The sequence below is a fragment of the Fusarium vanettenii genome (genome assembly GCF_000151355.1).
Source record: "Fusarium vanettenii 77-13-4 chromosome 2 genomic scaffold NECHAsca_18_chr2_1_0, whole genome shotgun sequence".
Taxonomy (NCBI): domain Eukaryota; kingdom Fungi; phylum Ascomycota; class Sordariomycetes; order Hypocreales; family Nectriaceae; genus Fusarium; species Fusarium vanettenii.
This window is the reverse complement of record NW_003315867.1, coordinates 150,360-175,896: the sequence shown is the minus strand read 5'-3', so window position 1 is coordinate 175,896 and position 25,537 is coordinate 150,360. Positions and strand designations below refer to the sequence as shown.

The 25,537-nt window shown below is 50.5% G+C and overlaps 10 protein-coding genes across 10 annotated transcripts; 6 read left to right on the top strand and 4 right to left on the bottom strand.

The window, feature by feature from the left end:
* Nucleotides 1–21: 21 nt before the first annotated feature.
* Nucleotides 22–1,237, top strand: NECHADRAFT_122319 (uncharacterized protein; the record flags this gene model as incomplete). Its single annotated transcript, XM_003046244.1, has 3 exons — nt 22–45; nt 79–161; nt 208–1,237. The coding sequence occupies 3 exons, from the start codon at nt 22–24 to the stop codon at nt 1,235–1,237; spliced, it is 1,137 nt and encodes a 378-aa protein (XP_003046290.1).
* Nucleotides 1,238–3,449: 2,212 nt separating this feature from the next.
* Nucleotides 3,450–4,766, top strand: NECHADRAFT_90618 (uncharacterized protein; the record flags this gene model as incomplete). The annotated part of the gene is made up of 1 exon (XM_003046243.1): nt 3,450–4,766. The coding sequence occupies one exon, from the start codon at nt 3,450–3,452 to the stop codon at nt 4,764–4,766; it is 1,317 nt and encodes a 438-aa protein (XP_003046289.1).
* A 715-nt stretch (nt 4,767–5,481) lies between these two features.
* NECHADRAFT_75857 (uncharacterized protein) lies at nt 5,482–8,266 on the bottom strand (the record flags this gene model as incomplete). The annotated part of the gene is made up of 4 exons (XM_003045673.1): nt 5,482–5,599; nt 5,838–5,874; nt 6,202–8,015; nt 8,103–8,266. 4 exons carry the CDS (start codon nt 8,264–8,266, stop codon nt 5,482–5,484), a joined length of 2,133 nt encoding a protein of 710 aa, XP_003045719.1.
* Nucleotides 8,267–9,385: 1,119 nt separating this feature from the next.
* On the bottom strand, nt 9,386–10,896 carry NECHADRAFT_34114 (uncharacterized protein; the record flags this gene model as incomplete). The annotated part of the gene is made up of 2 exons (XM_003045672.1): nt 9,386–10,673; nt 10,721–10,896. Coding segments are annotated over 2 exons (1,464 nt in total), but the record flags the coding sequence as incomplete, so codon positions are not given.
* Nucleotides 10,897–12,467: 1,571 nt separating this feature from the next.
* On the bottom strand, nt 12,468–13,589 carry NECHADRAFT_3203 (uncharacterized protein; the record flags this gene model as incomplete). Its single annotated transcript, XM_003045671.1, has 3 exons — nt 12,468–12,654; nt 12,711–13,389; nt 13,460–13,589. Coding segments are annotated over 3 exons (996 nt in total), but the record flags the coding sequence as incomplete, so codon positions are not given.
* Nucleotides 13,590–14,841: 1,252 nt separating this feature from the next.
* NECHADRAFT_75854 (uncharacterized protein) lies at nt 14,842–15,951 on the top strand (the record flags this gene model as incomplete). The annotated part of the gene is made up of 4 exons (XM_003046242.1): nt 14,842–14,892; nt 14,965–15,008; nt 15,371–15,420; nt 15,557–15,951. The coding sequence occupies 4 exons, from the start codon at nt 14,842–14,844 to the stop codon at nt 15,949–15,951; spliced, it is 540 nt and encodes a 179-aa protein (XP_003046288.1).
* Nucleotides 15,952–16,717: 766 nt separating this feature from the next.
* On the top strand, nt 16,718–17,760 carry NECHADRAFT_103297 (uncharacterized protein). The gene is made up of 2 exons (XM_003046241.1): nt 16,718–17,308; nt 17,360–17,760. The coding sequence occupies exons 1-2, from the start codon at nt 16,810–16,812 to the stop codon at nt 17,674–17,676; spliced, it is 816 nt and encodes a 271-aa protein (XP_003046287.1). The 5' UTR covers nt 16,718–16,809; the 3' UTR covers nt 17,677–17,760.
* Nucleotides 17,761–18,562: 802 nt separating this feature from the next.
* On the top strand, nt 18,563–19,843 carry NECHADRAFT_75852 (uncharacterized protein; the record flags this gene model as incomplete). The annotated part of the gene is made up of 1 exon (XM_003046240.1): nt 18,563–19,843. The coding sequence occupies one exon, from the start codon at nt 18,563–18,565 to the stop codon at nt 19,841–19,843; it is 1,281 nt and encodes a 426-aa protein (XP_003046286.1).
* A 217-nt stretch (nt 19,844–20,060) lies between these two features.
* Nucleotides 20,061–22,099, bottom strand: NECHADRAFT_75851 (uncharacterized protein; the record flags this gene model as incomplete). The annotated part of the gene is made up of 2 exons (XM_003045670.1): nt 20,061–21,745; nt 21,796–22,099. 2 exons carry the CDS (start codon nt 22,097–22,099, stop codon nt 20,061–20,063), a joined length of 1,989 nt encoding a protein of 662 aa, XP_003045716.1.
* Nucleotides 22,100–23,028: 929 nt separating this feature from the next.
* Nucleotides 23,029–25,334, top strand: NECHADRAFT_75850 (uncharacterized protein; the record flags this gene model as incomplete). The annotated part of the gene is made up of 3 exons (XM_003046239.1): nt 23,029–23,104; nt 23,246–23,952; nt 24,006–25,334. 3 exons carry the CDS (start codon nt 23,029–23,031, stop codon nt 25,332–25,334), a joined length of 2,112 nt encoding a protein of 703 aa, XP_003046285.1.
* Between the last annotated feature and the right edge of the window lie 203 nt (nt 25,335–25,537).

Below are 25,537 nucleotides of genomic sequence, written 5' to 3'. Positions count from 1 at the left end.
GTACTGTAGACTGTAGATAAGATGCAGTTGACCTTGTTGCCTCTCGTTGCGCTCCTTGCGGGCCGGGCCGTTGCCCAGGTCAAGGGTACCCCTTCTGGTTTTGCCGCTGGGACTACCGGAGGTGGCAGTGCTAAGCCTCAGTATCCTTCCAGTCTTAACGAGTAGGTTCTATGATTTTCAGTATTGGGACACTCTAACTCGATGCAGGCTCAAGACTTGGTTGACGGATAGCACTCCCCGAGTCATCATGATCGACAGGACCTGGGACTTCCGCAACTCTGAGGGCACCACCAAGACGCGATGCTGCAGCGACAAGTCGACCACTGTGTGCTCCGGAGGCACCTCCAAGGGCCAGCTCTGGATCCAGGATACCTGCAACTCACCCAGCACCTGGGTCGACTGCACCTACGACAACGCAGCCAGAAAGCCAATTGACCTTGGAAGCAACAAGAGTATCGTCGGTGTCGGAAGCAAGGGAGTAATCGTGGGCAAGGGATTCCGTATCCGTGGCGGAGCAAAGAACGTCATCATCCAGAACATCCACATCACCAACCTGAACCCTCAGTACGTCTGGGGTGGCGATGCCATCACCCTAGACGGCGCCGACAAGGTCTGGATCGACCACAACAAGTTCTCCCTCATCGGTCGCCAGATGCTCGTCTCTGGCTGGGGAGCCGCGGGACACGTCACCATCTCTAACAACGAGTTTGACGGAAAGACGACGTGGTCTTCTGGCTGCAACGGAAAGCACTACTGGACTATGCTCTTCATCGGTGAGAAGGATTACTACACCTTCTCTGGCAACTGGGTCCACGATGTTTCTGGCCGTGCTCCTCATGTTGGAACTGATGCCACCAAGAGTGAGATTCTCTTCCATGCTGTCAACAACTACTTCCAGGACGTTGGCGGCCATGCTTTCGATGTTGACACCAACGTCTGGGCTCTTCTTGAGGGTAACTACTTTGACAAGGTCACCACGCCCATGACCTCTGGATCCAGCACCAAGGGCGCCCAGATCTACGACGTCATCACCGTCGACGATGCTTCGGGCTGCACCAACTCTCTGGGATACATCTGCGAGTGGAACCGTCTTTCTGGATCTGGCACTCTGCCTACTCTCAAGAGCTCTGCTGCGCTGTCGAAGCTTGGACAGTACAAGAGCAACCTGGTTAAGCATATCGGTGTGGCTGACGTTCCTGCTTCCGTCACCAAGAATGCGGGTATTGGACGTATTTAGACGAGGTTGGATTTGAGATAGCTGAGATAAATCAAGTATTGGGTTGACACGTGTATCATGAGTAGTGACGTTTGTGGAGCAGTGATAAATTCAAAGATGTTGGCTGCTGCAGATCTCCGGTGTCCCTTGCATGTATGACGATCAAAGTAGTATCTTGCTGGAAAGGCAAAACTCTTATCCACCGGCTTACGACGTGCTAAGACACAGAGATGTCTCAAGTGTCGGAGGCTATGTTTGGGGCTGTGTTTCATTGATGAAGCATTGGTCGCGGTTGATCACTCAAGGTTCCTCGGCTATGTGACGATCAAAATAGCATCTTCTAAGAAAGAAAAGATTCTGATACCAGGGATTATGTCGTTATTAGGATTAAATAGAGATGTCTCGAATACAGCAGTGAAGGCTATGGGACTGTGTTCCAGGGAAGAAGGATTAGTCGAGGTCGATCTCGAAAGGTTCCTCGGCTATATGGTGATCAAAATAGAATCTTGAAAGAAAGCAGACACTCTGATACTGGAGCTTACGTCTTTATCAAGATTAAAAAGAGTTGTTTCGAATACGGGAAGCTGTGGGGCGTCGTCCGTTCATGCAAGATTAATCGAGGCCGATCTTTAAGCTCTCCCGGCTGCATGACGATCAAAATAGCATCTTTGAAGAAAATCTTTCCAGAAATAAGAATCCCGACATTAAAGCTTACGACATTACCAGTAAACCGAGCACGTTGCATTAGTCGTCCATTAAAGGTACGCGTGTCCACACGTGGCTTTGACCAACGTCTCTGCTCAGCCTTCACCTCGGTGAGCCTCAAGGTTATTATCTACACCCGTCGATGAAAAAAAGGAGCTTCCAGGGTAGGACCCTCCTTGGACGAATAAAGACATGGCACTGAGGATGATACCAGGGGCTTTATCTATGGCTCATTAAATCTCGACCGATCAAGATGACGAGCTTGATTATCAAGGTCCACATTGTTTAAAAATTCTTCACTTTGGGCGTCGATTGTAAAAAGCATCGCGATTCAGGCACAAAACATCAGTGCACGTTACAAGGTCCATGATTTATGCGGCCGTTGCCGGGGCTTCAGACGGAAACTGTCGATTGCTGTATCAAGGATCCACAGAATTACTCGGCATTTTAATTTCGACAAAGAGGTTGGAATCCTTGTTTTAGAGGCCAAACCATGTCCCGTTGGGCGGCGAAGCGGAATCGCCGCCGATGCTGGTGAGGGTATCCACTTTCAACCTTTTTTTCACCTTCGGTCAAAACAGACTTTTCACCGAGAGTCGCGGTGAGGATGTGATGCTTTTTCTCAAGAGTATATGTACCAAGGTAAAAGATGACGCTCTTTGCAAATATTCATGCCACGTGATGACCTTGTCTGTTCATAAACAGCAACTGCCAACACATCAGGTTAAAATACGACAAGAGGCCTCACGCGGAGAGACGTCTTATCAATGAGAGTTGAGCACAGCCTCTGTGGCGAACCCTCCTTGGGCAAGTCATTCAATTTTGAGGCTCGGCCTTATCTTCCCCCCCCCCCCCCCTGGTAGGACCGACCACTTGGGACCGGGCCCGGCGGCCCGGAACACGACCCGCGCAGCCACTCCATCACGTTGATGCTGCCGGCATTGCCTGTCAGTAAGGTGATGCTCACCCATCCAAATCCCGGACCCGAAAACGGGTGGGGGCACCCAAGGGATGCCTCAGGGGTGTTGCCCCTTGTCAACCACCCAGGTCCATGGCGCCCGATGAGCCTCAAACCAACGACGGCATTTGAAGCACGACATTTCCTAAAACAAGACGATACGTCTAGTTTAACCTTTGTAATTGGGGGGCCCAGACCCGCTTGGGCACGCATCATTAATCCTGCCAAGATCTAGCCTCTCTTCCGAGTCACGGCTTGCGTATCGCCTTATCACGAGATTTTTCCATATCATGATTCGTACCTATCGTAATCACCCCTTTAGGCGAGGCAGGATGATCCGACTGGGTCGAGGGACCTTGTCAATGAACAAACCTCACTTTCAATTGACGTCTCCCTTTTTAGGTTCTATAAAGGGTGCCTGATATCCCATCGGTTTTAACTTTTTTTGCTTCATTGTACATTAGACTCGGGATCAACACACTGATGATTGAACATCAGCATTCATTATTAGCTTCGGCACTCCAACATTCGTTGATCCATTCTTCCCCGAAAAAACAACAAACCGACAAAATGGCACATCTAATTCGAGACCTCGACATCTCGTGGACAGACTCAAACGCCCCCACGAGGCGAAATTCCACGGCATCTCTCCCCGCCATGACACTATCGCCCCCGGAAAACGACTCCAAGGCCATTTTCGACGACACATCCAAGGGGAACGATGTCTCCAAGGACATTCCCTCGATACTCGAAAAGGGCTGCAAGAACTCGTCCTCTGAAGAGAGCCTTGACTCTCAACGCAAGCTCTCCATTCGAGAACGGTTGCACTACTTTACTTGGTCGTGGTTTACACTCCCAATGAGTTCTGGTGGTCTTGCTTTGCTCATCCATGTGCAACCGCATCAATTCACCGGCCTTCGAATCATTGGCACCGTGATATACGCTGCTAACCTGGCCATCTTCACCCTCTGCTGCCTCGCGATTTTGCTCCGCTTCTTGTTCAATCCTGGTGATTTGACCAAGTCGGTGACACATCATCGAGAGACGATGCTCTTCCCTACATTTTTCTTGGCTGTCGCTACACTCATCACTAGCACTCAGCGATATGCTATTCCCCTCAATGATGCTTCGTACGCTTGGGCTACGCAGACTATCTTTTGGATTTACGTCGTTGTCACTTTTGTACTTGCTGTCTGGCAGTATTCATTCCTCTTTGCTGGTCACAGCTACGATCTACAGACCATGATGCCTGGATGGCTGCTGCCCATCTTCCCAGTCATGCTGGCGGGTACTGTCGCCTCTGTCATTCTCGAGACACAAACACACATCAACCCCCTCCCCATCATCTTTGCCGGCTTAACCTGCCAAGGTCTAGGCTTCTGTGTCTCAATGATGATGTACGCACACATGATTGGTCGTCTCATGCAGTCTGGTCTATGCGATCGCGAGCATCGCACAGCACTCTTCATGAACGTTGGCCCTCCCGCTTTCACAGCTCTCGCCCTCATCGGCATGGCCAACGCCCTCCCCAACACTATCTCAGGAGCTGACCACCTCGCCCTCAATGTCGACACCGTCCGCGCCGTAGCTCTGCTAAGCGCCGTGTTCCTCTGGGCTCTCAGTCTCTGGTGGTTTCTCGTCGCCGTCGTCGCAGTCGTCGCCTCACCACCAAAGGAGTTTCATCTCGGTTGGTGGCCCCTCGTCTTCCCCAACACAGGCTTCACACTGGCCACTATTTCCATCGGCAACGAATTCAAGTGCGAGGGTCTCCTCTGGGCTGCGAGCGGCATGACAATTATTCTCATCATTACTTTTTCTACGGTTTTCTTTTTCAATATGCGGGCTCTCTTTACACGGAACCTGGTGTATCCCGGCAAGGAGTTTTAGAGAAACAGCCGACCACTTGGCATGGAGTAATGTAATTTTTATTAGGATAGATACCATGGGATACAGGATAGACAAAAACGGGATACGATAGCAAATAGCTATCTGGATAAAGCAGGTTTTTTCACAATTCACAAAAAGCATTCCAACATCTCGTCTCCTATTGTGTCATGGAATTTCCCGGACACGTCAGTCCGGTTCCAGCCGGGCCAGAAGGTTCGGCGCCGCAAACGTGGGTCAAGGTTGGCATTGGCCATCAGCTTACAGGGGCGAAAAATGACAGGGAATGTTTCCTATATCGGCCCAGATTCCACGATCCCAGGGATCGTATTAAATGCCTGACAAGGGGGGGAGTCTCGGGCGGCCTTGTACCTCCGTTAGCAGACTCTGAGAGATTCTCCCCTATTCCATAAGCGAGTGACTCTCATCCGTGTCCGATACTCGGGGGCTACGCCAAGCTACGTCTGCTGTCAAGTTTGGCAAGTACAAGTCCGGTCACCCAACTTATCGGTCCGGGGATTTTTAAAAGAGAAGCTTCTGGCCTCTAGCTCCTGTTTTCGGCCCTTGGGTCTGGCGATTTGAGGCCCTTTAGCGATATCATTTTTCGACTTTTTTTTTCCCTTTGTTATTTCCAGGACCGGTGAGTCAAGAGTGGCACCATGTTTCGTGGAATGCTGTTTCAGTCGCGCTGACTGTCAGCCAACTTCTTTCGCTTCACTTAAATGCTGTCCCTGTATTGGTTGCCATGGTCCAGTTTCTTTTCTTTTGGGCTGCGCTGCGTTATCTCTTTATCAGTGGAATGGTGAATGATTTCGTCAGAGCTTTTCTGAAGTAAACTAATTATGGAACAAGAAGCAATTGGCCTTTTGCATCTGAGTGAGAGAAGAGAAAAGTGCATGTTTGGAGCATCCAGACAACATCACAATTATCCTTCATAAGCCACTCTAAACACTGAATTTTAGTTTTACTGAGACAAAATAGAAACATGAATACTTTTGCACGTGCTAAACCATCCTCCATAGATTAAATGCAAGATTCTGCACCTGACGCCTTCCGTCATGTGACTCGACTTACAGCAACCCCATGTAGGATTGCAACCCCTTGCGATGCACTTGAACCAGGTTAGAGTTGCATGATCTTCGCCCCTCTTCAAGCCAAAACGGGACCATCTGAACATCTCGGCAAGCTAGGTGCTTTCGCCGCCGAGGTTTTACACCGATATCATTATGTATGACTGCGTGTATGCCGATAGTTTACCACGGAAGATGACACCGGAAAAAACCCAGGTAAAGAAGCCTGATTGATTATGAATTAGATACTTGGAGTAGCTCTCTGATACGAATTAATCAACGAGTCGGCTACAACAAGTCCGCCCAGCTGCTGATATTCATCCAGTCCTGATCCGAAGCAAAGTTTGTAAACGGCTGCAATCCCTCACCTCCTAGTAACCTATTCCAGTCCGGCGGACTCTCCGGCACCATGACCTGCTCGCCCTGCAGATGTTGAGTCACAAGCGTCTGATATTCGCGGTGGAGTTCCTCAAACACGCTATGCACAGCTTCTGCATTCGGCCAGTATTGTGCCAACAGCATAGCTGACCTGAGTAACCGAGCTAACCTTTCCAGGGCATTGATGGCGACTAAAAAGGTTTGCGAAGCGACAGCGGTGCGGATCTCGGCGGCAAATTGTATGCCTGCTGCTGTCACGGCACCCACGGCAGTGAAGTGACATTGGCGGAGCTCGTCACGGGAACTCAACTGTTCGAGGGATGTGACAATAGCTTGGGCAGCAGCTGAACAAATTGATTGGCTGCTTGGCTCGTACAGGTTCCGGTGAAGGTGTAAAAGAATGAGGTTATAGTGCATGCGGAGATGACAGGCCCAGGCGTCATCGTCGTCGGCAACTGAAGAGATGCCAGAGTGTAGAGACCAAAGGCCAAGCCTGGCATCAATCGAATTGACGTCTATGTGACGGTCTTTTGAAGGCGAATTGAGAGAGATGATGTCCAGACCGATATAAGCCAACTCAACAAGGCGGTTGAGGAAATCAGGGCGGACCTCGGGGGGATCATTCGACGACATGGCTGTACCCGGAGTGTCGGTTATATCGTCGTCGCAAAGAGGCTGCTGATCTATATCCTCGGCTCGAACAGCACACGGCCTTCCAGTCTCGAGTGCTGAAAAGACTTCGCATACAAACACTGACCACCAACACCGTCTAAACTGCGACATTTCTATCGCCGGAAGTTGGGAGCTTCGTCGATGAGCACCAAGGCCGCAGCCAATGCGCACCGCAATTCCTGACCAATACCATGGCCCGCCGGCGACAGTGTCTCCATCTCCAACATGCCAGGTGAACAAGGCGGCGGCTTGTAAGAGATGTATTCTGTCCGTTTCATGCCTCATGTGGTACAACATGCTGGCACGTCGGAACAGAATATGTTTGACTGCATGGCGATTATTGGCCACAAGAGGATGAGAGCATGCATGTGCTCCAGCCATAAGAACAGCTTGGAACAGTAGCAACGGCGGAGGTTTGTCTGGTGTGCGGTAGCTGGCTATAAACTCGGGCATTGAGACGATGGGAAGAAAAGGGTGAATATGTTCAAAGTAGGCCAACACAAGAGCATCTCGGACCTGTTGCGCAGGAAAGGATGCTACCTCGGTTGCCAGATCTTGCGTTGTCGTCCCCCAGATATCTGCTGAAGGTTTCCATGACTTGATCTGTCGGATAGGAGGATAAGGATAGTGAAGAGGTTTTCCACCACCCCACTGGTCACTGGCAGAACTTCCCTCTTGCGGCGGCCCCTCGAGTGAGGCATTCGTTTCAGGGCCAGTGTTTTCTGAGAGTGGTCGATTTCTACCACCGCGGATTGAAGAATATGGTTGACGGAATGAACGGTGTAGATCTACCAAGTGGACGAGGTTGGATACTGCCGTGCCCACATATGCTATGCGGAAGCTCTTTGTGGAGGCAAAGACAGCCCAGGCGGCAGCACCAATGCCGTGCTTAAAGAAACGTGCAAGACCCTCACGGGCAAGCTGCTCCTGACCATTGGAATTGGATGCATCTTCTGAATTCTTGCCCTGTGTTGGCGAGGGACCCCCGGGTCCGAGAAGTGAGAGATGATTGTCTGTGGACTCATCGGCTCCGAGTTCCGGTTCCGGTAGAGATGCCCGGGGAGAGCTGCCTTCGCGAGTACGTCTCGGAGCAGTAGATCCACGACGGGGTGTTGCCCATTTCGCCGTTGAACTAGTTTTTGTTAGTTTATTGAGAAAGAGCAAAAAATGATGATCCCAAGTGTTGTTGTTGGGAGTCTGTGCGGAAAAGACGACTTACCGACACTCCAAGCCTGACTTTTCACAGACGGAGCAGGGGCCTTCGGGACGTAGCACAATGTCACATCGGACCTTGCGGCGACGACAAACATCGCAGGCCTTGCGCTGTTGACGTCGCCGGGGCAGGTCCTGGTAATCTTGCTGCTGCTGCTGGTTGGACTCCATGCTGTGAGTGGATGAGGAGGGATCGGAGCCGGTGATTGAGAGGGGGTGTCTTTTCTTGTTACTGTCGGAGCGTCGGCTCTCGGGAGCGGGGGAGCCGAGATCCGGGGATAACGTGGATATAATGATGCGTCGATGCAGTGTCACTCGGCATCAGTTGTGGTCACACCGACGAAGATGAAGCCTATAAGTTATCGGTTACTATACCTCTATTGAAAATCAACTGAATGAATACATAGTCTATCCTTCCTAGTTGAAACTACACAGCTTAACACCCTCATTCACAGCCTCGCCTTCCTTAACATTCGACTCAAACTTGCCATCCTTGGAAGCAGCAATAGTAATTTCCATCTTCATACTCTCAATAATCATGACAATCTCTCCCGTCTTGACATCATCTCCAGGCCTTTTCAATACCTGAAGAACCTTGCAAGGCATTGGGGCGTTGATGCTGCCCGTGCTGGCTGGTCCTCCGGCGATGGCGACGCGCTGGCTTTCGTAGTATGACAGGACAGAGTAACAGTGGTACTCGAGAGGTGTTCCAATCGCGGGGAAGTGGCAGAAGACTCTTGTAAAGTCTCCTGTATCTGACTCGTTGGAAATATGATTCCCTGTCGCCACGAAGCCGAGGATCTTGTTCCTGCCAATAGTCACTTCGATGCGGCCCATTTCGCAACCTGAACCGTTGCCAAAGTCCAACCGTCGAATTTGAAGGGAATGAATCTTGATAGAGAAGGTCTCGGAGTTGGGAAGAGTCTCAGCTCGGAGAGATGCACTCAGTGCATTATAGGCCTTTGTGACAACCGCTGCACCATTCGCGCCCTCCTCAGCGTCGAGAGCCCCAGAGGGCACAGGTGCAGTCTCGATAATGAAATCATTTGATGCGGCCTTGGAATAAAGAAGAAGGCGAGAAACGCGTGCATCTACAGTCGTTCCCTTGACAGCATCAAACCTTGTCACAACATCACAGGGCGTGTTGATCTTGTCGAATCGCTGGTTTCGAAAGCCCAACCGGACGTTTTTAAACGTGCTCCGTGATTTGTGTTCGTCCCGGAGCTTTCTGAGGAATAGACTCGGGATGATGGAGTAGAGGTCCATTGGAATCTGTCCATTCACCGAGGTAGGACTCTTGAGAAGCGACTCGAGGTTGGTCGGGATGAATGAGGTCGTGTAGTCCACCCGTCGAAACCCTTCGTGGAGAAGACAGGCTTGAAGAAAGTGCTGATTTGTTGAGACTCCCATGCAAACCGTGTCTGATAGAATGCGTGCCATTCTCTGAATAGCCATGGATCGTGTGGGAGCCCAGACCACAATCTTGGCTATCATTGAGTCAAAGTAGATGGAAACCCTGGCTCCACTCTCAATGGCCGTCTCGAAGCGCACATTCTCTCGACTCTCGATTGTCGAAGGGGCCCATACGCGGATAAGACCGTGTTGGGGGGCAAAGTCGCGTTGGGGATCTTCTGCGCAGAGTCTGCACTCGATGGCATGTCCTTTCTGAGGGATGGTCTGGAGATGAGAGACACTCTCCAAACTTCCACCAGAAGCTACAAAGAGTTGCAGGGAAACGAGATCGAGGCCGGTGCATTCCTCTGTGATGGGGTGTTCGACTTGTAGGCGGGCGTTGACCTCGAGGAAGTAAAAGTTTCCGGTCGCAACATCGAGAATGAACTCGACAGTTCCAGCTCCTTCGTATTTCAGCAGTTCTCCAATCTTGACAGCTTCAGCGCACATGGCTTCCCTCTGCGACTGATTGAGCCAAGGACAGGGTGACTCCTCAACAACTTTCTGATGCCTGCGCTGAACTGAGCAGTCCCGTTCCCACAACGAGATGACCTTTCCGTGGCTGTCGCCCATGATCTGGACTTCGACGTGTTTTCCTGCTTCGATGTACTTTTCCATGATGCAGTCGCTCAAACCAAAAGATCGCTGCGCCTCGGACTGGGCTCTGTTGAATTCTGATTCTAGGGCCGACATGTCTCTGACAATGCGCAGTCCTTTTCCGCCACCTCCAGCTGATGCCTTGATCATGACGGGAAGACCAATCCTCTCAGCCTGAACTTGCAAGTCTTCGAGCTGGATTCCACTAGAAGAGCCCGTAAACCCGGGGATCAAAGGAACACTGGGCTCATGTTCGCTGAGGTACTCTTTGGCTTCTCGCTTGTCTCCCAAGGTGTTGATAGCTGATGAACTGGGTCCGATGAAGATCATTCCCGCAGCTCGAACTGCGTCTGCAAACCGGGAATTTTCGCTCAAGTATCCGTATCCAGGGTGGATGGCGTCGGCTCCAGCATTGAGGGCGGTATCGACGAGGAGCTGAATGTTCAAGAAAGGATTGCCGTCTGTATTATCCATTGAGCCAAGGTTGATGGCTTCATCGGCTTCTGACACGTGCCTGGAGACAGCATCTCTGGGAAAAGGTTAGGCTTGGGTACTGACTGTCATGGCTACACTTACTCGTCGGCATAAATCGCGATAGACTTGACCTGGAGCTTTCGGCACGTCGCAATAACTCGGCAAGCAATCTCGCCCCGATTCGCAATGAGAACGCTATTAATCCGTCTGGTGCCGTCTTGCAAAGGTAGAGGAGCTACCCACAGAGGGCTTCTTGTTGGATATGCGCTACTCTCCATGGCGATGTGTAGGCTCGAGTTGTTGGAGATTTGGTGGTTCTCGGCAAATCAGAGGTGATTGAGCTTTTAAGAAAGGAAGTGAGTTAATCCACCGGCATTCGGCTTGGACATTTCTCGATCGGAGCGGCTTTCAAGGTCCGCTCTGCTTTCGCACCGGCGCGGACCGAAAGTGGGGCCGCTCCCGAGGAGGCCGGTTGGATGAACAAGAGCTCCGGAGAGTGGCATTAGTTATTCTCAACTGGAAGAAACATAAAGCCGAAAGACTTGTCAAGAATTATTGATCACTCTGGTATCCTCAAATGTAGTTGGATCTTGATCGAAGATAGTCCTATTGATCTGTCTGAAGCCGCAAGGGTTAGCTGGAAGTCTGGCGCAGGTGCGTGCCCCGCAGCTCGGTCCGCATGCCGAGGCCAGCGAAGAACCAAGTATCATGGGACAGGCAGACCGAGGCAGATAGGACAACTTTCAGATTATCTCATGTTTTCAGAAAGCACTTCTACAATTGTAGCCGACTGAAGTAGCAACTTTTCTTGGTGCATAATTCGGGACCGCTGTACCTCTATCACCGCTTGAGTCAGGTGTTGGTGCCATGGACTGTCTTGCAGTCACCCGTTGGTGCTCTCTTACGGATGTTTTTTTTAAAGCCTCCTCCAAATTGACAGCATGAGAACAAATTCTACGGTAGGCTAACATTGGCCGAGGCGAAATTGGAGGTGTCTGATTATTTGACAGGGTTCTTATGTTGCGTCGCCGGCTTTGGGTTCTGCGGGGCCTGTTATCAAGAAGATTGCTCATGGTTGATACTCCAACGTACTCGTCGACCATAGCGTCACGAAGCAAGTCTACTCTGGTAGAATATGATCATATTGAATAATTCTGCTGTATGTAGATAGCCCAAGGTGCCTTCTTAAGAGTATCATCCTATTCCTTCTCCCTAGCTATGTGTCTAGTTCGACTTATCGGACGGACGAACCTCATGTACAGCCCACTTCCTATCGGCGTGTCGTGCACGCTCGCTCGACTATGGCCGATGGCTGTTCATATACGGTTCCGGGACAAGAGGCGATCTCGCTCTCGTTTCGTGGTAGCTCGTTCGAAATTGCCACAAAAATCTTCAGTCAACGCTCTGTTAAGATGTTGGTCTGTGATGGGCATCGCCCACAACACGGCTTTCCCCGCTGTCCTCCATATCTGAAGATTCTCAGTTGATGCCACTAACTTCGTATATGTATGTGGCTTCATAGAGTTGTGTTCAACTCGGCCCATTTCACTTGCATGTGTGCAAGTCCTGTCGAGCCGAATGGCAGTGATGAGTATTAGTGTTTATAGCTCAGCATGATGCGAATTGAGGGAATCTCCGAGCAGTGGAGGTGATAAAAGTAATTGGGTCTTGATATGTGCGGACTGGCTGTGAAGTGATGGTATTAAAGGAGGGGGTATTGCGATGATCAAGGATACTTATCGCCGGCCTCGATGCTGTGCAAGTCGACCGCCTCTGGGTCCCTCCTTCTCATCCAGGGCGAATTCATACTTTGATTTACAATCTCTTGCCCGTACTTTGCTGAGTCCGCCGTCCCGAAGATATTGGGACACAAGCGAACCAAGATCAAGCGAAGGGTAGGGAGGCAAGTGCATATCATGCCGACGTTGACTTCGATTATAGACCAAAACGCAACAAACCATTGGTCCCAGGTCGGATTATTGGAGTTGGCGAAGTGAAGCAACGATTGAAGACGAAGGATGGAAACCACCGTGACACTGTAAGCCTTGGTTAGCAACGTCACGAGCCTCAAAAGGTGGCATGGTATACGCACAATGTCCCAAGTAAAAACATGATTACCACGCCAACCTTCTTCTTCCAATGTAGTCTCAGATGAATGACTTGGCTCAGGGGCATGGCGATCATCCAGATATCGACTGCGACGCCGGTTGCGGCGTTGACCCATCCCAGAGCATTTATGTCGACACACGTGCCACTGTATCCCCCCAGGTATTGTGTCCAGTAGTAGTCCACCGGCGCGCACTGGAATATCGCTGCAAACAAGAATGCAATACCGTATAGTGCGTTGAACGCGACCGTCCCCCAGAGGATATACGGACTGATGTTGTCGAAAAAGATGTTGAGGTAGAAGAGCGACAGGCTGAGCTTGATAAAAGACATGGCCATGAAGTACAGAATGGTCATTACATAGAAGTACAGAGCGAATTTTGATATTTCGTGAGTCGTCAGTGTCCAGATATCTCTGCCCAGCCCATGGACTGTTAGACACTTGATGCCTATCACCAGACCCGACACTGAGATGGCCAATGTCGCGGCGATTGCCCAATCGTTGGGGCTGAGGGCTTGTGTTCGACTGAAAAAGAGTTTGAAAACCAGTCGTGACATGGTGACGAAGATTGCGATGGCGCCTAGAGGAATAATCGTGGCATTGAATCGGTTCGATTTGTCTCGGACGGGGGCTCCGCAGGCTGTCTCGGTCACGTTCTTGACGACTGCAGTATGAAATCATTAGTTCGGTTCCCAGCGTGGAGAGAGGGAGAGGTAGATGGAGGGAGTGCGCACAGAGTGCATCCGAGAAAGAACATGCACTCTTGATGCAGATTTTGGCATCATCTTGGAACGGTTGGTTGGTGCACATGCACGACAGATCGGTGATATCGCACGTCGAGTTTGCAAGGGCTCCATAGAGACAAGGGGGCTTTAAACAGAGTATCCATCGTTAGTTGACAGGACGAGAGAACAAGTGGGGAGCTGAAAAGCAGATGGGACTCACCGCACAAGACGGAAGCCTTGCGACAATTTCTGATGGGGACTCTTCACCGAGGCATGGTCCCAGGAAGACGGCGACGAGGAAGAGGATATAAAGATGCATATTTACCCCATCTTTGGTGTTCAAAAACACCAGTTGATGAAGTTTCACGTCGCCTTGGTGGAACTGCAATGAGTGGTTGTCGGGTGAGTTTGAGGGATTGCAGGGCAAAATCACATGGTGATAATGTGGCGGCGGTGATGGTTTTAATGAAGAGTACCGACCAGCCGTTAAACGTCCCTCGTCTTGTCGTCGATCGGGCCTGTAATTGGCGGCTGAGCCCTGTCCGAAGGGGCGTAGCCAGGCCCTCTGGCCAGTAACGGGATGGCGTCTCTGCACCCCGGACGAGTCGTTTGATTGCCGTGGAGTCGCCTGGACTTGCCACTCTGTCTGCCGTTACAACTGGACCGAGGTGGTTCGAGTCAGCGAGACTGGTAGGTTTGCGGGATGGCTACACCCAACTAGGTAGGTCGTTGCATGTGGCTGCCGGAGCTTCAAAGTCAAATCGACAACGTGAGGCGAACATTGACGCATCTGGACGGTCTAACGAGTCTGTATTCACGGTCCGCGATTCATGAGTGTTTGAAGTGCCGGTGTAATAAGTTAGCGGTCAGAGTTGGAGACTCTAGAAGGCTGGTTGGTGACACCGGTGACGTTGCTGGGCTGAACGTTGATAGAGAATCATGACAGCGCTTTGATCGCCTTCAGGGTTTAAAATGCTCCGCCTGAACTATTGGCGTCGATCCCGGATCTTTCAGCCCGTACCCCACAAAGACATGGATCCCGTGTGGGGAATATGGATGCCAATTGTCATAGGTTTCATGTCAAATAGGGGCCATGTATCTCGAATTGATGGTATCGAGCGAGCAATATGCCGCAGGGCAACTTTCTGGGCCAAAGAGGTGCTGTTTCGGCAGCGTTTGAGCTATCCCTGCGCCAGAACATGAAAAGCCAATCATGAGGCTGGAATTTTCGACGGCTGGCGATCAGACATGGGGCATTTTAAGGAATCCCACCCTCCAGGAACAGATGCCAAGTCCGACCTAGCTTCAAACGTTGCAAGACGGATTTCCTTTCTGAGGTCGCCTCCTGGAATCACCTAGCTTGCGAGGCTACGTACCTGCACTTTAGTAAAATGTTCGAGAACCCAGCCACTTCGGAGACAAGCAGCTGCGGACTAATTAAGGTGAGACAGTTGCACGTTGCTTGATGGAAAGTGTGACAAATGAGTGTGTGACATGCTATTGACTGCACATAGGAGCTTCCCGCCTGGTATCTTCAGATCGAGGCACCTAAGAATTGGTAACTGAAACTTTCTTTAGTCGCCGCCTGGGTATGATCACATGGGAAATAATTCCACTAGGAGCGGTTCTGCATGGGTAGCTCCTGGCCAATCTGACGAGAGGAGAGGAGCATGAATGGCCACGCGATCAATTTCCAAACAAGGATTCAAAAAGTCGAGTTGAGGTACAGTGACAATTGCCCAAGGGACAAAAAGAAGGATCAAAGGAGAAAGCTAGAAGAAGGGAACAAAAGGCAGTCTACCCTCGCTTTAGGGAGATAGCGCAGGCATTATGCCTGGGTTTCTTTTAACCTCTAATGAGATATGGGAATAACTAGTAAGCTTGGGGTAATGGATAGTATACTGCTGTTCTTCATTGTAGTTACAGACCTACCTATCTTCCACAGTCTTCTCTGACCGGCCATGTTGCCCGTTAACCCCTCTAACCTGAGAGACTTGTTTGTGTTATCAAACTAGTGGTCTTTCTATGTAAGGCCCTTACTAGTTCCCGCGGTCTATGGCTACGTTTCGTAATGCTGATGTACCAGTAATTGGAATGTGTGCCCAGATATGAACCCGTCTCTGATTGGTGTCGACAACTGGTACAATCTCGTCCCCTTGGATAACTTCCCGACGTGCGGAAAATACATGGACGACATCTCCTGCATTGGGGATCTCGGATTTCCACTACCTAGCATAGATAATTTGGTAAAGTTTTATGCGTTGGGCGAGATTTCTAAGAATGGAACCGAGATGACAATTTTAAACTTTTATGGTAGTATTACAAGTCCTCTTAGCGGCGAGACATTCTCATGGACTCTTGGGGGGATAGGACACACTGTCATAGTGGCTAGTGCCGACGCGAAGCCAACAGGAAGCGCTGGTGGTAAAAAGGCGGATAATGAAAATGAAGACAGCGATGAGGATGATGAGGAAGATGTCGCTTCTCATCTATCTCCATAGATGTGGCTCAATGCTTTGATTTGCCTAATCCTGGTTTAAGTTATGTCGAGATTTAGGTTAGTGAGGCATTTAGAAGTGTACAGTGACGGGCACTTGTCTCTTGCGTACGATAGCGGAGTTTTGACTGTTTCACTAGGCTTCAAGATTAGCTGCTATTTGACATCAATCAAAACTGTGCTTCTTTTCAATCTATCTGAGAAGTGTAAATGACGTACGGAGTTCGGATCATGAGACAGACTGCACCAAAGGACGTTGCATCGGCTAGCTTGTTGTTGCGAATCGAGTAACCTCCGAGCTGTGCCATGTGGTGAATGAAATGTGTTGGTCGGCGATGCCCTGATTATCGCCGAGAATTTCAACCCTGAAACGTCATGATCAGCATCAGCTAGCCCAAGATGTGGACCGCGGCCAATCCTACGACGACAATCCTTACCGTCTCTATTACCTCCTCGACGTCACAGCGGTCAGCAAATCCGTCCCCATACAAGGCCACCCTGTCAAGCAGCCAACTAAACATCTGATTGGACTTTATGGGTTGCTAGTCGGAGGATTGATAACCTAAAAAGGGAGTCGATTGTCGGAGGATTCAGTGCTGCCTTGCTCTTGGACTTAGTCGCTGGCTGTGCCAATCTGCCTTGACTGAACGGCGTCCAATGTTGCATATAAACAAGGACCAAGCCCATAAAAAAATAAAGAAAGTTATACCTAGTTTAAGCTTACTTCCCCCTTAGTCGATCTACTATCCACCAGACATCCAACATGAAGACAACTTCAGCGCTCACAATTTGGGTGCTCACCCTTCTACCCTCAACCGCCGCCTATGATGGCGATGTTGGTGTAGCCGGGCCCCCAAATGATATGAGTGCGGAGGAGTGGGAGTCTCAATTCAAAAAGCCCAATGCTACCGGCACCTACACTTTTGACGCCTATAATGTCTCGGGGCCCTTCCCGCCCAAGGAGACGGTGGGTGGCTGGAAAGCAACTATTGCAGTGGCCGCCAACGTCACTGGAGACGAAGACCACAACTACCCAGGAACCAGCATCAGTATCACGGCACCTGAAGATATGAAACTGCCTGCGATAAACGATAGCCGCCGTTCTAACGAATCCGACTGGCATGTGTGCGTCGCCTTCTGGACACCCAAGGCGCTGGATGACGACGCTATCGATGACGGCCAGGATGACGACGGCTCTTGCAGTTCATTTCTCTCCGACGATTGCATCGAAGCTCTAGACAGAGAGGGGAATGGCTATTTTTGGAATAGTACGAACAATAATGGATGCGGGCTTTTGCCCGATATTCCTGAACAATGCGAGGACTACTTTAGTGACGACGCCAACACGTACGGCTTTTCATGTGAGTTTCCAACCCTTGATCAATTTCACCGTGACTGATTCATAGTAATAGTGGGCGCAAACCTCAGTTTGCTTGATGGCAAGCCACTGATAGCCGTACGCCCCGGCCCTAACGGCCTGGGAGCAGATGAGGACGAGGCTTATGATAATGCGGTGCGTGGTATCTGGACTGTTATAGTCAACTGGGGTCGCCGCGATCCCACCGAGTGGAGAACTCCAGAAGAGATGCCGGTTGCTTCTTTGTTGTGTTTGCGGGCTAGTAATGTCACCGAGGGAAGTGTGAATCCCAATGCTGCTGAGAGACTAGGGCTTGACGGTACCTTTGCTTTGTTTATTGCACTAGTCGCCTCGAGTTTCTTATTGTATTAAGCCTAAAGGGAATAATAGTTGACAAGTAGTACTTGTTGGTATGCACGGTGTTAGTATGGTAATGGAAGACATCTGCCCTTGGTGAATAGTCGAAATGGAGAAACTTGGCTTGCTGCTAACCTCAAGTACCCGAACTGAAACTGCATGGGTACAGAAAGAGGGCCTGATCATCTATCCTGTAGAAGGGACAGGAGATGGCGTGTATAGACGAGCGGGTGTTTTCGTTATTGCCGGCTCGGATACAAAGGCAGAGAAGAAATGTGTTGATATTGTTGAATGATGTGAGAGGAGGACTTTGACCCTGATTTGAGTTTATTAATGGAAAGGCATGATACCCTCTTGACTCGAGCCTAAAACTATCACTATCCTAGGCTATACAAAGGAAGCGAAGTTTATTCTCATATGTCTTGTCTGAATGATGGCTGGTTAAAATCTCTCCATTTTATGAACCCTGCTCCTGGTCGAACCACATGTTGGTTCCCCTTTCTATTGTTTACACCACCTCGCGCCGTCCCGAAACAACGAGTTTCACACCCTTGACGTTTCGAATACTGGCTTCGGCAGTGACGCGTCTTTTTGGCTCGCTTTAAGTTGAGGTTAAGCATAGCTTACGCAAAAGCTACTGATTCGTCGGGATGTGGGTTGGCTCAACACAAGCCTAGTGGCACGATGCGGGTGGGGATATCATCACTATATGCAAACCTACTATGGCAGAAACATGCTTAGATATAGCGACGAACGCGTGTGCTAATCCTATGTTAAAAGACTATAAAGAAGGCGTTCCCAAACTATTCTCAGTGTTAATCTCAAGCTCAGTTTACACAGCAACTCTTACAACACTTCACATCTTTCTCACATATATCTTCACTCTACCCGAAATAACAACATGCGCGCCCTCGTCAAAGCAGGTCTTGGACTGATGGTTGGCGCTGCCACCGCTCAAACCTCCGCACCCCCGTCAGCTCCTGGCGGCAGCCCCCCTGGAGGCAATGGAGGATCCTCCACCGTCAACAGCGGCAAAGGCCTATACGACTTGACCGATGGCCAAGTTGTTGAAGGAGGCACCTACTCCTGCAGCGACAACGACACTAGCGTCTTTGTCGCGAACAATACTGTCAGCGCTTCCCTGGTTGATGTGACTGTCATCAAGTCGGGCAACACCTCCAACGATGATGCTAGCAGCTTTTACGGTCTCAACGCTGCCGTTCTCGTTGTTGGAAACTCGGTTCTCAACATTACTGGTGGTTCTGTCGACGACGTTGGCCAGGGGTCTGACGGCGTCTTTGCCTACGGCAACGCTACTATCTACATCAGCGGCACCAAGATCAATGTTGAAGGCGGCAACTCGGGTGGCATTGAGGTTGCTGGCGGTGGCACCATGTACGCCTCGGACTTGACCATTGACTCTAACAACAAGGCCGCTATTCGCAGCGACCGTGGAGGTGGTAAATTGGTTGTCGATGGAGGTGTTTATCGCTCCTCGGGTCCTCAGGGCGCCCCTGCCGTTTATTCGACGGCCAACCTGACCGTCAGCAATGCTATTTTGACGGCCTCTGGATCTGAGGCTCTCGTCATCGAGGGTCTCAACGAGCTTACCATCAACAACTGCACTGTGTCTGGAAACATGGGCGTGTCAGGAACTCAGGAGCTACACAACGTGATGCTATACCAGAGCATGTCGGGCGATGCCGAGGAGGGACTTGCCGAGTTTGTGATGAACGGAGGCTCCATGGAGGGTTTCAGCGGCTGCATGTTCTATGTCACCAACACGGCCGCCTCTGTCACCCTCATTGGTGCCGAGCTCACCTTGAGCAGTGACAGCAACTACCTCTTCAACGTCTCTGGCAACGATGCATCCAACGGCTGGGGAAGCGTTGGCTCGAACGGCGGCAACGCCACCTTGAACCTTTCTGAGCAAACCGTCACCGGCGACATCTATGCCGACTCCATTTCCACACTCGCGGTCAACCTGGCCAAGAACTCTCAACTCACTGGCGCTGTCAACCCCGACGGCACGACTGCTGCTGGCCTGGTTGTTGCTGTTGACTCTTCCAGTACCTGGACCCTGAGCGGCGACAGCTACATCACTTCTTTCAGCGGCAGCTTGTCCAACGTCGAGCAGGGATCGTACACGCTCTATGTCAACGGAACGGCAGCTTCTGCTTAACCGCCACCTGTTGTATCATAACTGTTTGCGTTTCGAAAAGGAGCATGGCTTCGGGAGACACTGGTTCCTAGCCAAGACTGCCAAACTTAGTACGCCGTGCTGAGGAGTTAAGTCACGTTTATCATGGCATTTACTCGGGGACTAGAATACAATTATTCATTCTGCCACAAAGAGCTATCCATATAGTCTGTTACATCCCGTAATCAATCTAGCCTCTCTAAAATATGCGGACAATTTCTTTCTCCTTCTCAAGTATACCAAAGTCAGAAATTGCGGTCCTGACATCGACGGTAGCATTGCCCAATCTTTCATACCCTGCATTATCCGACACAGAGCCTAATAAGAGGCACCAAATTGCGGTTTTATCGGGGCCGAAACCCTCAGCGCACAGTGGCATGAGATGGATAGGAGTGTCAATAAAGGCATTCTCTCCTGGCTGATATCCACCCGGTGGTGTGGGAAACCGCCGAAGAGTAGAGTTCAAGCCGTCCTTTTGGGCGATGCGCTTGATAGGGCCATCTACCTCTGCCCTAAGATAGCGGATGTTTGAGATGCAGTCAATCTGCAGTTCGAAGCTTTGGCCGCCTTTTACGTTAGAAAGTCGGGCTGGAAGCAGAAGAGCTTCTAAATCAACATAGGCCTTAGAGACGCCACCGAAGGCGTCATCAGTTCGATGAACGATGTGCTGTGATACTGGACGAGCAAGCCAGCGCGTCTTTTCTCCGTCGCTATATGTCTTGTATCTCACTGGGCCGACCACTGATGCCCATGAGAAACTGGGCGCGATATAAGTTGTTGGAAAATACGTGTCTGTGTCAAACACAGCCCAGCACATCCCCTTAACCAATGAATTACTCCAGAGGCCCGCAAAATACTCCGAATTAATTGTCGTCGATAATAGCCTTGCAATCGCTGACAGCGCAGGAAGCTTGTCTTTCTCCATCGTAAGGTTGCGCTTCGTGTACTCAATCAAGAAGGACTCCCACGCTCTCGTGGTGTGCCAACCTGGGTTCTCCCCAGCGAGCTGCTCTCTGATGGGCTCGGAAATGGTCTCGTCTGACCCAAGACCGCATTCGCATGTCTTGCAAGTTCGGCACTGCCACTGTACTTCGGCCCCAGTGAAGACGACGGCCCGGGTGGAAAGGACGCGCTCTTGCAACGTCCATGCGCGGCTGTCGATAGGATCAAATTCTTCACCATAGGACTCGCTGAACCGAATATGGTGGCCTCGCGCTACTGATTTGCGCGCTTTGATGCAAGCACCTCCAGGACCACTCCTCGCCAAAGCAACAGAGTCTTGTCGTATGCTGTTCAAGAAACCTTCGTGACAAGAATGCGATGATGCTGAAACGATGGTGAAAAAAGCATTCTGATATATGTCCCCCATTTTCCTAGATTCCTTGTTCCAGTCGTTTGCATCATCTTGTATAATGCAAAGGGAATCAATCCATAGCATGTCTATTCCAAGGCGTGAGCAGACAATAGAAGCATCCCTCAGAGTTGATGGCAACTGCGAGATGTCGATTCCTCTTCGCATCTGGGCAATGCTTTTGCTTGTAGTTGTCAACGGCGGGCGGGTTGGTGTATAACCCCAGGAATAGCTAAGCGCTGCGTATTTCACAGGTGTTGAGGAGTCCAGATCGACGAGACGGACTGTTGTAGCTGTTCCATTTGATGCCAGTTGGAGAACCCTAGAGGGTAATACGATCATGGGATCGGAAGGCTTCTTGTTGCATTCAGGATGATTTGAAACATAATCCGCTATGCAGCGAGATATAAAACCCCAGGTTTCTGAGCACTCAGCCATTGGCGGTACTTCTGGGAGCGTCTCGAGACCTCGAGGGAAGCCGTATATTTGCGGCAAAGACACCAAGGAACCCCGAGCCGAGCCATTCTGGGCATCTAGCTTCTCGTTAGGCAATGCCTACGAGCAGAAAGGACATGAAACGAACTGTCTAGCAAGTAAAAGACCAGCCCGTGATGTGGCAGACTCTCGTAACTATATAGAGTAACGTGACGCCGCTGGTTTTCCTTGGAGGGGAGCAGATGATAGCGTTCCGAGTCTAGTCCGATCTTGTCTTGGATTTGACGGTTTATGGATTCAAGCAAAATCCCACAAAAGCCGCATCCTCTCGCATGGGATTGCTTGAGCTCTGAGATGCTGAAACCGAAAGAATCGCGTCTTCTTTGCGCCTGCGTTGGATCGGGCAGGGGACTGTGACATATTGGGCAATCTGGAGATGCCTGGCCATTCATGTTGGAGTTTCGTCTGTATTGAATCGGAAATCTTTTGTGTTGCCAAATTCTAGTAATATTACCGCAACGATGCCCAACATTAAATTTCGGGCTGATTGGAAGATACTCATCACGTGGAGCACATGCATACGACCTGCAGGAGCGGCATCTCATCTAAGTACAAGAAAGTAGCACAACGACTGTAGTTTTGCTGATTCACTCATGGTAGAGGTGCAGATTTTCTATAAGAGCCCACCTAGTAGAACCTACTGTTTTACTTCCAGAAGGTTGTTAAACTGAATTTTCAGTCTATAAAGGCTCCATCAGCCAACGTCAAGGGTTGTCCTCAGGTCTAATCTCGAAGTCCTATTGGTCTATCAATGTTAGATTGATGATATTTACGATCGACTAATATGATAAAGTAATCCCTCTGAACCCATCAAGTTGTTTTGACCCTAATCATACGCAGATTTGGTTTCTCAATGGTCGGAGCCAGGTTTGCGTGCCTGTGAGGCTTATGGGTTTTCCTGTTTGCCCATGGTTATCTGGGAGAGCGCACTGAATAAATAAAAGGGAAAGATAAAAAAAAAAAAATAGAGCCCATCTCTAAACCTGTGACAAATGTTACGGTCCTACCCTTGACCTACTTCTGGGTGGTGAACATACCTCGTCCAGCCAATCAGCGCCCTCCATGGGCTTCGGCATTTGAATAGCCGGACTCGGTCCGAGTCAAGCCCGTTCGGTACCGAGTAACCGGCCCCACACCCGCCGGGAGCCGGTCCGCATTTAGCATCGGAGCCTTAAGAGGAGAGAGGAGAAAATGATCTTATCGGCCGGATAACCCCAGATTTTTGGGCACACTGGTATTCATTACCCACCGTTCTACATCCTGTTCCTTCGACTGACGCAATGGACGTTGCCAATCCAGAATCGAACCCCGAGTCTCCATCATGGCAGACAGAGCCAAGACAGAGAAACAACAGACGCCGAGCTCGTCGGGCTTGCCTTTCCTGCCGATCGCGCAAGGTGAGGTGTGACGTTGTTGAACGGTTCCCATGCGGAAATTGCAGATGGGATAATAACGAATGCGTCGTTGTGAGCCGACGTGGGGGAAGGTAGGTCAGCAGAGTCTCTTCCAGGAACATCAGACTAACCACGTCTTGGCAGATGCATCAGAGTACATCCTCCGGCAGGCGCGACTGAAGATTCAAGCGACCGAAGAAATACCATTCAAGGGGCGGACACAGATCCATCAGCCAACGATTCGAGACCGACCAACCCTGCGGTCCCATGCTCGACTCCAACAGACCACTACGGCGTCGGCGAAGACATCGAGTACACAAGTAAGCGTTTATGGTACATGTTTATACAGTTGGCTGACTGGCGGAGTAGCTCGGATGCTGCGCCTCGTGTCTGGCTACACTGGTGAAGCTGGTGTGAACCTCGGAGCTGCCTGGCCAGAGCCCGACAAACTCGTACGGACGGCCAATTCTTACGCGTCGAGCAATGACACCACAGATTCCGAGGAATGTAATAAATTGCCTGGTTTTATTAAACCAATGTCGTCATGCATCGACAGAGACGACGTCGCCTACCTTCGGTCTAAAGGAGCCCTGTCGGCGCCAAACGTGCAGCTCCAAAACGCCCTTCTCTGGTCCTTCTTCGAATACGTATATCCATTCATACCTGTGGTAGATGTCGAAGAGTTTCTCAGTTCGGTGCACGATCGAGATGGCAACTCTGGTCAAATCAGCCTCCTTCTGTACCATGCCGTCTTGTTTGCAGGGACAGCACACGTCAACATGGATCTTCTTAAAAAGTCTGGCTTCAAGACCCGCAGAGAAGCACGCAAGGCCTTCTTCCACAGGGTCAGAGTAAGTCGCATGTTCTGAATCCTTGGTGAAGGTAGAGTTGACCTTTGAAACAGCTTCTCTATGACTTCAACGCTGAATCTGACCGAGTCGTCATCATCCAAGCGCTTCTGCTCATGACACTCTGGTACGAAACACCGAACGAACACCGAAACACATGGCACTGGATCGACGTCGCCATATCGCAGGCATTTGCGGCTGGCCTACATCGAGACCCGCCGTTCCTCAGCTCTCCACCCTTGATCCGCATCCAAAGACTCCGTCGACGGATATGGTGGACCTGTCTTATGCGTGATCGTCTGGTGTCTTTGGGGATGAAGCGACCACCGCGGATCAATGATGAAGATTATTGCGTTACCATGCTCGAAGAGGCTGATTTTGGACCGGCCGACTTGCCAGAAACAGAGCGTGGCCAACTACGAGACATGTGTTCCTACATCCAAGACAACCACAAAAGAATGGCCCTGGCTCGGCTTTGTATCGCCAAGGCAAGTCTCTGTCGTCGCTTGAGATACTATCTTAGGTCGCGATATTCTGTTTTCGCCGAAAACGCTGGCGACGAAGCAGCTGAAGCTTTCACCATTTCAAGACCAGACGACAAAGCTGCATATGTCTCGTGCAGCGAGGATCTAGTTGCTTGGCAAAAAGCGTTATCGAATGACTGCAAGTACCGAACCCTTTCGAGTGATCTCGTGGCGCACGAGGATAGAACTGTTGCCCTTCACCGCACAATCCTCCACATGATCTACTACGCTTCAATATCTGGGATCCACCGGTCCAGGTTTACTCTACTCTTGCATGATAAAGAGTCTTCACTTTTCGATCAGGAAGTCTCAAAGATTTGGATGCAGCATGCAGCTATTCGGGTGTCGGACATGGCTGGAGAGATTCATCAGCATGGTCTTGATGGACTTTTACCGACTTTGGGCTTGAGTGTGGTTGTTTCGGCTGCTTCAGTTCATCTACTCGAGATAAGAGGTGTCATTGATGCCGAGAGAAAGAGGGCACACGAGGGATACCGAAGATGCATGGTGGTGCTCGACTCACTAGCGGACATGTATGTGGCTGCAGACCTGGCAAAGGATGCAATGGAGTGGGCATTTGTCCAACCGTCTGCTAGAGCATCCGAGCCAAGTGACGAGGTCGAGTCTCTGGTGCAGTCCTCTCAAAGCCCTACGCTCGGAGAAGCTCCCGTTGATATCGACAGCCTAATAAACGGTAATCGCCAGGGGTGCTCAGCGCCGACGGAGAGTGTTGAGCCGGATCATGATGATATGGGCTTGGGTGCCCCGGGAGCTGATTTCGAGGATGTCTGGATGGAATACCCAATGGCGGAGATGGATAGGTTTGAGAATACTGTAATGTTTAGCGACATTGACTTGTGAGGGACTTCGTGCGTTGAAGAGAGGGGCCAATAGAGATGCCACGGGCTGAGTCTCGCGGATGAAGCATAATACACCATCTCTTTTTAATCAACACCGCATTCATCTAATACTTGATCCCGAAATATAGCAGTAAAGGATGGCCGTTATATAGCAATAAGTCAACTCAGGCAGACAGCCAACATAGACCTGTCGCCGCGTTTATT